Here is an 11,269-nt window from a genome sequence, read left to right as displayed (position 1 = left end):
TATTAAAAATATCAGGAATCCATAAAAATCCTGTAAAGGTATTTGTGTGCTGAAATCTTTCATTTTAAACAGTGCAATAATACTGAAAATTTTGTGTTGGTATGGAATGAGTGCGACTTAGACATTCCGGTTTTATGTCACAAATTTTACTAAGGGAACAATTCAAATTAAACAAATGATTAGGATTTTTAAATTTATCTCAGAAATGACTTTTTTTGCCTTTTTTTTTAGGTATTCTTGTAGTGCCTCTATTTATTTTATCATCAAGACTTTACAGTAAAATTGGAAGTGGACCTCAGCAATGCCCTAAATTTGGAGAGAAATTATAACCATGGCATTAGAAAACAGATCACATCTCTAACTGAGTAAAGATGCAGAGCGTATTGCTCCTCGGCACTCTCTACCTGTTAAACTTTCAAGAGAAAGATCTACTTTGAGATAGAACCAGAAAGAAAATGAATGTTTTTTGACTAACTGATAATGCTGAAATTTTCTTTGTCAAAATGAAATTCTGGATATGTTTTTTTTTTCTGGGAAGCTACATTGAGAGCCTAAAAAGTGTTTTGTAACATAGCCATACTCCATTACATGTGAAGAAGTTATTTGCTTGACTTCAACTGAGCTGCATTTAGCTTTCCTAAAATGATAGGCTTCAAAAATGGCACTGCTCGTGTGCAAGGGGCTAGTCAAATAACATTCCTGAGGTACTTCCGATACTTAAGAAAAATATCTCTTGACAGGCCTGAAAACCGGCATCTTCTGGCAGTGCCTATTCAGTGAACTGAGAACTACGCAAATGTTGATCATTAAGCATTACTTCCCTGCTCCTTCACTGCGCCTCTGGAAGGAAATCAGTCTTTATATTTGCTAAGCTCCTTTTATCCTAGGCCCTTTGAAATTATCAAAGGAGCTAGTTAGTCAAAAACACTAGCCCGGAAAATGAGAGCTCCTGATTTTACTGCTTTATCTCCCATAATGCGGTATTTAGTCTTGTGAATCCTCTGGCAAAGCTTATTCAGGCACGAGTTCATTTATTGTTGTTTATTTGTTTGTTTGTTTTAATAGAAAACAGCTAAGAAAAAGAAAGAGTTTAAGTAACCTGCACCTTAAAGCCACAAATGCAAGCACAGGGATACCACGTGCCCTGAGCTCCCACTCTTGTGCCCAGTGCATCAGACCACGGCGCTACTTTGGGTCCTCGAAGACAGAACCAAAGGGCTAGTCTAAATCAACTTTAGCTAAGCTAAAGCCCATCAAAGTTCGCAGATGATTCTTTTGTCTTTACTCTCTTATCTATATGTTTGGAAATATACTTATTTAGCTCTGTCTCAAAGAATGATTCTTCATTGTAGGCCTCAAGGAAAACCAAAAAATACAGGCAACTGTTGCACAACCAAGATTATATAAAATAAAATAATGAAACGAAATCCTTAAGTGAAGTGATTTAGGTTTTTTTTTGTGTGTGTGAAAAACCATTTCCAATATCGACTTTCCCCTTTTTATGCCAGCTGGTAGTTTCTACTGGTCTTTCTGGAAGACCTCTAAACAAATCCCTGATGACTTGCTCCTGATCTGGGCCAATGACAAAATCAGCTTTCTGAGACACTGTGGTCCCTGCACTTCCATGACACAATGACTACCCTGTTATATTTTCTCATGAGGAAGCGAGGTCACCGAAGACTCACACACTGCTAAACACAAATTCCTGTTACCATAGAGTAAGGCAGAACAGGAGCAACCTCAGCCCCCACACAACTGGACAGCAAAAGGCCTGAACACCCCTGTCTCCACCAGACTTATGGATATACCCCCATAGGGAGCCACGTGGCAAGGGCAAGCCCATAGCATGGGTCGTCAGCCCAGGAAAGCAGTTCCTCTACATCCAACGGAGAGGGGACGAAGAGAGAGAGGAGCCGCAGGACTGCACCAGGCATGCAAATATCAGCACTACAGCAGCAGAACAACAAAAACAGAGCAAATAGAAGCGGGGGGGGGGGGGGGGGGGGGAGGGGAACATTAAAGCCACCTCATCAGTCAGTAAATCCATAACCAATCAATAAACATGAAAAATCAAACATTAAAAACCTGGAGCCTTGCCTGCACAAGACTGGAGCGAAGCTTGAATTAGTGTTAGCACCTCCAGAGAGCCCTCACAGAACATTTCAACCACTCTGCACCTAGAAACCTCCCATTTAAACCTTTTCCGAGCAATTCAGACCAACTCGGTACTGACAGCAGCTGCAGCCCCGGGGCTCCTGCTTTCCAAAGGCTCCCGGCACTGCTCAGGGCGGCCACGCTGCCTGGGAGACAGCAGGGTGCGGGTCTCTTCCCATTGCCCACCGGGAGGGAGCGCAGGCTCCTGTGCAGGCCCAGAAATGCAAAGCAGCAGCCTGTAGAAAAACAAAATCATGTAGTAAAAGGCAGAAGGAGAACACACAGCTGCCAGGAGCGGGGAAAAAAAAGTGGGGGGTGACAGCAACCAGGTAAACTGACAAAGGAGGAGGAAAGAGGAGCTGTTAGCAGGCTGAGAACATTTATCATTAAAAAATACACTGTTCTTCCCAGTGTGTATGGATAGGGAACTCGTTTATTGTGCAGGTGCAGCTTATCTCTGTAGCTCAGAGAACAGTATAGATCAGCTCTCTGCTGTCATCTTGACTGACAGACAGATGCTGCTGTGGCAGAGCGACAGCTGAAAAGCTGCAATGATTGGTTCCAATAGTGTCTTGCCCCATTTCAACTAATGAGAAGCTTGTGCTCATTCCACTTTTATTGAAGTGATTTCTTCTAATTGGCTATTTAATGCCTTAAAAAAAATACCAGGAGATACAGGTCAGCGCTCCAGTAAGCTGAGATTTGGGCAGTGTTTTCCAGATACAAATGAAGATTTGCTTATGCTCAACACAAAGGCTGCGGAGCAAAATTAACGATCTTATCAGGTAAAGCAGGTGTTGTGGTCACACCATCAAGGTCACTAGCATTAACAGAACACTCTGAAAACAGAATAGTGGCATGTTCCCAGCAATGTGCTGGAGTGGGGTAGAGATAGTGTGCTCAGCCTCAAGGGGAAAAAAATATGATGCGCTAACACTCACTAACAGCTGTTAATGGCAGAGTATCATGGACAAGGAGAAGCATGTTTGACCTCCTAGTCCTTTGGAGGGAGATGTAAACAACTGGCTAGATCCCCCACCGCCTTGCCCCCTGCTATGGCCTTCTATACTTGTGCCAAGTAAATGCAGCATATATGTTAAACGCTATCACATCAACAGAGTTGAGCATTACCACCACTTGCACAGGTGTAAAAGTCTGCAGAAAGTGCAAGGTACAGGATAATCAGAGTTTATAAGTGTAGGACAAGGGGCTTATGCCAGAATTAAGTGACAGATAGAGAAATGTAGCTACAGTGAGTAAATGAAAACAGTATTTTTTAAAGTCAACCGAACTGGAGCAGGAGTGTTGTTGGTCACAACTATTTGCTTCCATGACAAAAATACGTTTTTATTACTTCTTCCTGGGAGCACAGCAGAGCCATCCTATCCAGAAAAAAGATGACAGAACTCTTTCCTGCCTCAGCAGACCAAATTACTTTTAAGACCAGCTGTGCAGTCCACTTCTGCCTTACTTACACCTACAGAACAGCCTCCCAGCCCATCTCACTTGGCCGTGCAATGACGCGTCATTATTAGGAGCTCAACGCACACCACCACTGCTAACATGGGAGCTGAAACACCCTTAGCCCAACTCCCCTCCATTAGCAAATCCACATCTGCCATAAAGACTTACTGAAGATAGTAGTATTTCACTCACCAGAACGTACCTAGCTTTTATTACCTATTATGGTGCTTGAGCAATAAAGAACAGTTTGTCCTGCCAATCTCAATGTGAAAAGAAGATCAAAAACTATTCGTCTGCACAGAGTATAATGACCCGGAAGTTGTTGCATACAGGTCTTTACAGGTGTTCTGAAGGGTGCATGTGGCCTGCAAACACCTTTGGTAGCCACAATAGATTATTTCTGAAGACAGTGAGTCATTGAGAAACTTGTCACTTCAAAAAGCCTTTGAACAAACAAGGCTGAAATTCTTCAGTGCTCCTTCAGAGATGTCAGAGAAACTATCTCACATGGGCCAGACTGGGCCATCTACAAGACCAACATGGTGTGCATCTTTTTCTGAAGCCTGAGGCACCGCCTCGATACAGCTCATAGATTTAACATTCAGCTGAAATTCTTTTTAAATAAAAACAAACACAAACCCAGAGCGTGACAGTTTGTGCCATCTGCATGGAAAATGAGCTTGAGTTTTAACAGCATCAGTTATATCATTATTAAAAAACATTTTTATATTCAAATCCATTTACTGATTATAAACCCTTTGACAAAAGAGCTAGCGGCATGTGTGCACGCACCTGCTGCCTTTGCGTGTTCCAGTCCATTTCGCGCCTGTGGTGTTCTGCATCGACGCGGACACTAATATGTTGGGAAGCTTTCCCCAATCTTTTTTTCTTACACAGTAGTAGAGCAAAGTCTGCTCAAAACCCCCCAAATACTTGGCACAGTGAAGGCAATTCTGTTACCACAGAATCTTAAAAGAAGATACACAAGTACTGGAAAGGAATAATATTACAAGGTGGGCTACTATTTTAGTGAAATAAGAGATGCATTTTGATAGCACTCTCTGGGTCTGCACAAGGTTGATTTTATCACTGTGCAGCAGGTCAAGACTTCATTATGCGCACTCAGATCCCGCTGAAGACTCACCCTCTCCTCAGTTGCACAGCAAACAGTTCAGACTACTAGAATTTCTACTTCTATAAACTTTATACACATTTTCTTCATCTTACTTTAAAACTGCAGCCCTAGCTCCTCACCCACTGAGCCATTTGCAATTCCTTTACCACCTTTGAGAAGGACACTATAAAATCAGAGGGCAGAATCTGCACTGTGGCTTCATTACAGAATAATCTAGAACAAAAAAATATGAGTAGTAGGATGATTTGTATTTAATCAAGAGTTCATACAGTACACAGCAGTTTTTTTTTTTAAATGCTTCTATTTATCTATGTTTGACAGATCCTCCTTCACTCAGTAGCTGCATTCCTTGTTTGATGTATTAGAGGCCAAAGCAAGAGCTCTTTCCATCAACAGCTCCACAGACTTCAAAGACATGAGGTGTATAGGATTATCTAACTGCTCAACAGGATTCCGGTTTGCAAACTAGTTGTAATAGCCACACGTGCTTGACAGTCCAGTATCAAAGCAAAATGTGACGGCTTTCCTCTGCTCGGGCGCGGAGTTCTCCTTCGGCAGCCAGGCCATGCTTCCGTGCTCGGGTATGAAGGGGCAGCTGCGGCAGTGGAGTAACACGTCCTGCTCAGCTCCTACAGAGCTGCCGCTTCACTGAATCCAGGCTCCAGAGTGAAACAATTTAGGTAAGGATGAAGATTGCTGCAAGCACTTTTTAACAGTTTATATAGCAGGAAGAGTTTTATGCACAGTGAAAGCCAAATGCTGTAGACTAGTGAAGAAACCTTCCAAAACATAGGAGTCCCTGTTCCTTTTTCGCCTGTGTTTTGGCCATGTGTTTCTTCGGACCCGTAGACCCCAAAAATTGCACATGAGAAACAGCTTTTGGAGGAAATACATCAGTAGAAACACTACACATGTCTACCTTGGAATCCCACTTGGGATGACTAGAGAAAGATAAATAACACACACACCTCTTACTACAATTTTATTTGTGCAAGATCTCAACTTTTTTTCTCTAATCAGAAGACGACTAGTAGTGAATGTAAGATGGTAGCTTAATGTTTTTAGCTCTTTGAGAAAGAGTCCCAGGGAAAGCAGCACTGAGCTGTAACCATTCTATTCATGCTATGCATAATAGGTTAAAAAAAGAAGCGGTTATAATTTTGCTATAGCTGACTCAAGCTGGATCTGAATCCAGGATCTGAAGGCAAATTAGATTTTAACATCCACATTAAAAAAGTAATTCAGCTTATGAACTGGATCATCTTTGATGCTTTGCTAAAAAATTTAGTTGAATTTTGTATGATGAAAAGACTCCTGTTAAGCAGCAAAGGAGATACAATTATCAAATCAATCTTAATTAGATCACAGACTTAATTTTAGGATCCCAAAAGGAATATTGAAAGCTTGGTCCAGTTAAACTGACCTCGGTCAAGAATGTTATCCATCAAGATAAACGTGTTACCAGTACTTTGGTACAACAGATGCTCAGTGAGGGACTACGAGAGAGCAAATGACTTTTCTACCGTCTGTAATTTTTAAACAGTTATTAAACTGCACTATAGTTTATGCTGTTATCTTTGAGGGGAAAAAGTGTAGGACATGAAAAACAATTATCACAGAACACATAAGCACAATTTTTGAAGCACTAGTTTCTTCAAAATTAAAAACATCTGACAACAAAGGCTCTTTCTGAGGAGAGTCACTTTGTAACCAATTCTAGTCTTTAAATAGCTATTTAAAAAAAAAAATTGTCAGCTACATAAATTGTTTTTCCTTCAGATTCCAAATCCTCTCAAGCCAGGTTGATTGAAATGTTGCATAAGAAAAAAAAGCAATCTAATCACCCCTTATAAAAAAGTGAAAACAGCAACTCAATTTTTAAAGCATCATGAACAAAGCTCTATAGCCCATCTATCATTCACATATGGATTCATGTAATGATTCTTCAATTAGAATTATTATCTATACAGCAGCTGAAGACTGAGAACTGCTGATACACTGCAGATGAGAACATTTGCTAGTCTCTGGGCTCCAGCCTTTCTCAAAAAATGATGATCGCACAATATAGATTGCTCGGTTTATATGTGTATTAAGCTGCAATGCCAGCATTTACATTTGCAACATTACAATTTTGCTTTCTTAGGCTCAAGAGAATTTGCTGCATCTGGTAGATTTTATTTGCTTTGTATCTTAGGCAATTGTTTCAAACAAAGCGCGAATAGGCAATATTATTGCTCAAACAGTCCTCAGTTGTATTTGTTATCTTAGATGCTGCAAAAGAGGTAAACTAAGAGTGGGTCTTTGACATGGGTCATTCACTGTCAGTTTGCTTGCACTGTGTCCCAGTGCCATCTACTCCATTTCTTTCACCTATATAGATCCACACAGTAGAAGATACAATATCAGATGGGAGGGAAAGAAAAGCCACTTATGGAACAGTTACAGACATTGTAGGGGATGAAATTCACTTTGGCAATTCAAACTGCAGCAGTCCGAGAGGTTCCTGCCTACCCATGTACCCTGCCCCGCGGGCAAAGGTTACTATCCTCATCTCTCTGGAAGCAGAACAGGCAGCACATGCTTGCTCTATAGCCCCTATTGTTTCAGGGCTTTCCCTTTCCTGCTTCATTGCTGATAACCACATGCAGCAACCTAGATTACAGAAGACAGACTGACAGCTGCATAGATACTATCTGTGAGATAGCCTTACTAAGTGGGCATCCGTTTATGGTGTTTCTACTATGTATTCCTGCTACATGAGTGTGTGTGCTGAACCTCAGGTTGTCATCCTAAATGTCTCACTAGTAATATGGATGCTGGAGGTAACAGGTTGGTTCTAGCAGGTTTTGGAGTTATCCAGAAGCCTTCAGTGACAGGTGACTATACAGAAGTGTAAAACAGGGCTGCACAATTAATTTTTAGGTTCAAGAGCTTCTTACCTCACTGTACAATCTTAGAAAGATCTTCACAGAAGGCAACTACTGTTAATATATTTGTTTTACTCCGCTTATTTTCACAGAACTATCCCATGCTGTTACCATCGTTCATCAACGCTACTTTTAGTGGGTGAGGCCTGCCACAGCCATGAAGTCTCCCAATATCTGTTATACAAAAGAAGTACAAAAACCCTGCTAATAGTTCTGTGTTTCAGTATTAGTTTCAATATTATTTCACTGCTTTATTATAGACATTGGTGAAAAGAGAGTAAGTGCATTATATTATTCCTTTAAAAATACTCTGTTTATCTACCAAATCTCCTTTTTCAAATATGTGTTGTAAATAACCAATTCTTCTCCACTTACTTTAAGGTAAACTGCAGTTTGAATTACTTATATAAAATTTCAAATTGTCTGCTTATAACGATGTTATACAATGCCTTTGTGTCTAAAACTTTAATATTAAGACCTAACAAATACAGGTCACAAAGCAAGCAAACAACACTGGGAACTGATACAACAGTTTACCAAAGTAATGTCACAAATGTTTAGTTCAAGAGTCTACACAGCATGATGGGACACACTTCTAAAAATATTTTAAATTGCTCCACCTCAGTTGGCAACACTGAGATTTGTGAAGTGCTTTAATGACATACATAGACCCCAAAATATTTTGATTTTCTTTGTAACCAAAATCATTACCTTTAAACCTTTTCTTTAAATTAAAAATCATTTTAAAGGTTGGATTCAGAATAAAACACATTTTTTCTCCAAATACTTGTTTAGAAAGAGTTGTTGAATTTTTCATCTTTGACTTGAATTTGGAAATATTTTGAAGACAGGAAAATCACTACCTGAGAAAACATGTCAATCTAGAGCTGGAGTGAGTGACTTGCATCAGATAATTTATTAGAAGAACATAAAAGGTAGGGATTTTTTCCTCTCGGAAAGGCCATCTGCTGTTTTCTTTCTGTTCAGTTTTAGGATATTGTTCCTCAAACCCTTACTCTAGCTGCTATCATTCACCTCTCTAGAACTATTATTATGAGATTTTAAAATTTGCATTCCATGACTTATCATCTAAATCAATAACTTCTGCTCATCCAGGCATGGATCAGCAATATCCAAAAACAGGAAGAAAGGTATCAGTAAGGCCGTGTGGTTTTTCACTGGCTGCTCCAATATACAGAATGCAGAAGCAGTGGGATGCAAAGTTTCGGCTCCCAAGCCTGTGGGAGAGCTTTACTGAGTGGCAGAACTTAAGTACAGCATGCTCTCAACAGTAAAAAAAGCAAAAATTTATGTCTGCTTACAACCACAAGGACTCAGTGGTCAAGTTAGATTACATTTCTCCTAGGATATATTTGTATAGCAAATAAGTGTGACTGTAGTCCTGGTAGCCATACCTTCATAAGCTTTAATTAATGTGTACCAGAAACAATGTAGAAGTAGCAGCCTCAATTTAAGCTTAAGATACAACGGACTGTTTCTACGTAAGAGCACCCTCGTGACGATTAGCGCACTATTAACTTCCACCGATTAACACCATATTTTATATCAATTAATTGAACAAACTGGGGAGACAATCCTCTCAAAAGCATCACTACTTTGATTAAGCAATTTACAGAGGGCTCTGATCCCACCAAACAAAGCAACTAGAACATTCTGTGCAGTCAGAACTGATTAACTGCGGTATCCCAAGTGTTAATACATCACAGCTAAAGAAAAATGTCTTTGAACATTATTAGGCTCACTTTGGCCAGTAAATGACATCAAAACTACACACAATGTAGTAATTGCATGTAAGAACAATTAGCTAAAAGTTCTGAAACCTACAGCAATGTCACTGCAGTGATATGGAACCTTTGTTCAAGGAACTGTCTCTAAATCTATTGTTAGCTTAATGAATTCACATCAGTAACTGAACACAGCTACGGAAGCTGCAGTGCCAATGACAGGAGACAGCCGAGAAGTAGAAGTCAATACATTTTAAAAACAACAGACTAAAAAATGCCAAGACACTCTCATGTCTCACTGGCTCTTGAGATGGCTGGAGTCATCCCACAGACATTCCTCCCTCTCAGTGAATTTCCTGCTCTCATTCAAGAGCAGTTACCAAAGAAGAGAAGAAATTGATTAAAAAAAAGGGGGGGGGAGGGGGAAGAGGGCTCCCTCTTCACTCCACACTTCACAGCCCCTTGCTTTTATAACTGTACTCCCTGAAAAAATTCCTCCCTGCAAATATTTCCAGGAGCTGAGAACTGACAGGTAAGAGGCACTCTAGACTCTTCTTTGCCATGGAGAGTTGCTTTGTTCAAGGCAGTTCATAGCCAAAAACGTGCCCAAAAGTAGTAGTTCTAATTCTAACACGGTGTGAGGCCCTGAAAAGACTATTGTTCCAACTCTATCATTTCTTCATGCAGTTTTCTCATTGTATTTAATAAGCTCTATCCCAAAACTTTTACATAAATCTCTGAAGAGAAGTGAAAAGTGGCAAGTATGCTGAGGAGAAACAATTAATAGACATTTAAGAAGCAGTGACACATTGCTTGCTGGATATATTCCTATACTTGAAAGGCCTGCAATCATTAGCACAGAAAATCTTGTTAGTCAAGAACATAGGAATAAGCATTCTGTGATTTGCCAAACACAAAGGTCACATTCACCCTCAGATCGAAAGGCCAGGTCAACAGCTTTATGAACGTAAGCTTTACTTTGGCAGACGTTAAGTACGTTTAAGTGGTGCAAAAAGCTTGTGACTGGCCCTCTATCTCAGACAGAATATCACCTAACGTTCTCTTTAAAACTGAATTTCACCTGATTTTTTTTTCCTTCCCCTTAGAAGAGGGATAAGTTGTTTTCTGCACTGCAGATTCAGAAGGCTAGCCCAGAGTACAAACGTGACATACTTCAGACAAAAGCGTATCTTCCTGTGTTACAAAATCTGTATCTTCTAGTCTTCAAGTTGTTCTGTGCCTGTATTAGAATTACTTATTTCATCCACACCTTTTTCTTTCTTTACTTCTTTTCTAGAAGTCTTCAAACACTTGTCAAGTCTTTTTAGGAATACGTCTACATCTTGTTTTTTAATTCCAATTGCTGACGCAGCGTTGAGGTAAGCACAGGGATAGTCATTTGTATGCGACATAAAGCCTTTGAAAGTGTAGTTATTCACTGTTTGCACAGACCCACAGGGAACCACCCTGAAACACACAAAATTGTGATTCAGTTAAAGATGCCTTGGATATTTTTATGTGATACCCTATAATGAACATATTTACAAAAGTTCCTATACAGTGCAATATCGACTAGCTCTAAACAACTTCATGTAAGCAGGCTTAGATCACGCATTCTCCCTGCTAGTGCTCAGGTACCACTATTAGCGACAGTAGCAGCAGATCCTAAATTAACTCTAGTCTGTATGCAAAGGCACATGTCCCTTCCCCTCTTCATTTAAATTTATAAGAACTCCACTACTTCTATTTATGAACTCCCTAACATGGTAGAAGACACATCTACAGCAAACTTCTATTCCATAGCAAGGCCTAAATATTTGACCTGCTCTGTTTCCAACCTAAGT

General features: G+C 40.0%; 1 protein-coding gene across 2 annotated transcripts in view; it reads right to left on the bottom strand.

Moving 5' to 3' along the window:
* Window positions 1-4,982: 4,982 nt before the first annotated feature.
* SEPSECS (Sep (O-phosphoserine) tRNA:Sec (selenocysteine) tRNA synthase) overlaps window positions 4,983-11,269 on the bottom strand; it is a 28,881-nt gene continuing 22,594 nt past the window's right edge. For both annotated transcript variants that reach the window (XM_068943263.1, XM_068943264.1), the window contains exon 11: window positions 4,983-10,892. In XM_068943263.1, coding sequence (XP_068799364.1) covers window positions 10,643-10,892 — 250 coding nt within the window. In that variant the 3' untranslated portion in view covers window positions 4,983-10,642. The remainder of the gene's footprint in view (window positions 10,893-11,269) is intronic.

This window comes from Struthio camelus, chromosome 4 (assembly GCF_040807025.1).
Source record: "Struthio camelus isolate bStrCam1 chromosome 4, bStrCam1.hap1, whole genome shotgun sequence".
NCBI classification, from domain to species: domain Eukaryota; kingdom Metazoa; phylum Chordata; class Aves; order Struthioniformes; family Struthionidae; genus Struthio; species Struthio camelus.
This window is presented reverse-complemented; position numbering and strand designations above follow the sequence as displayed.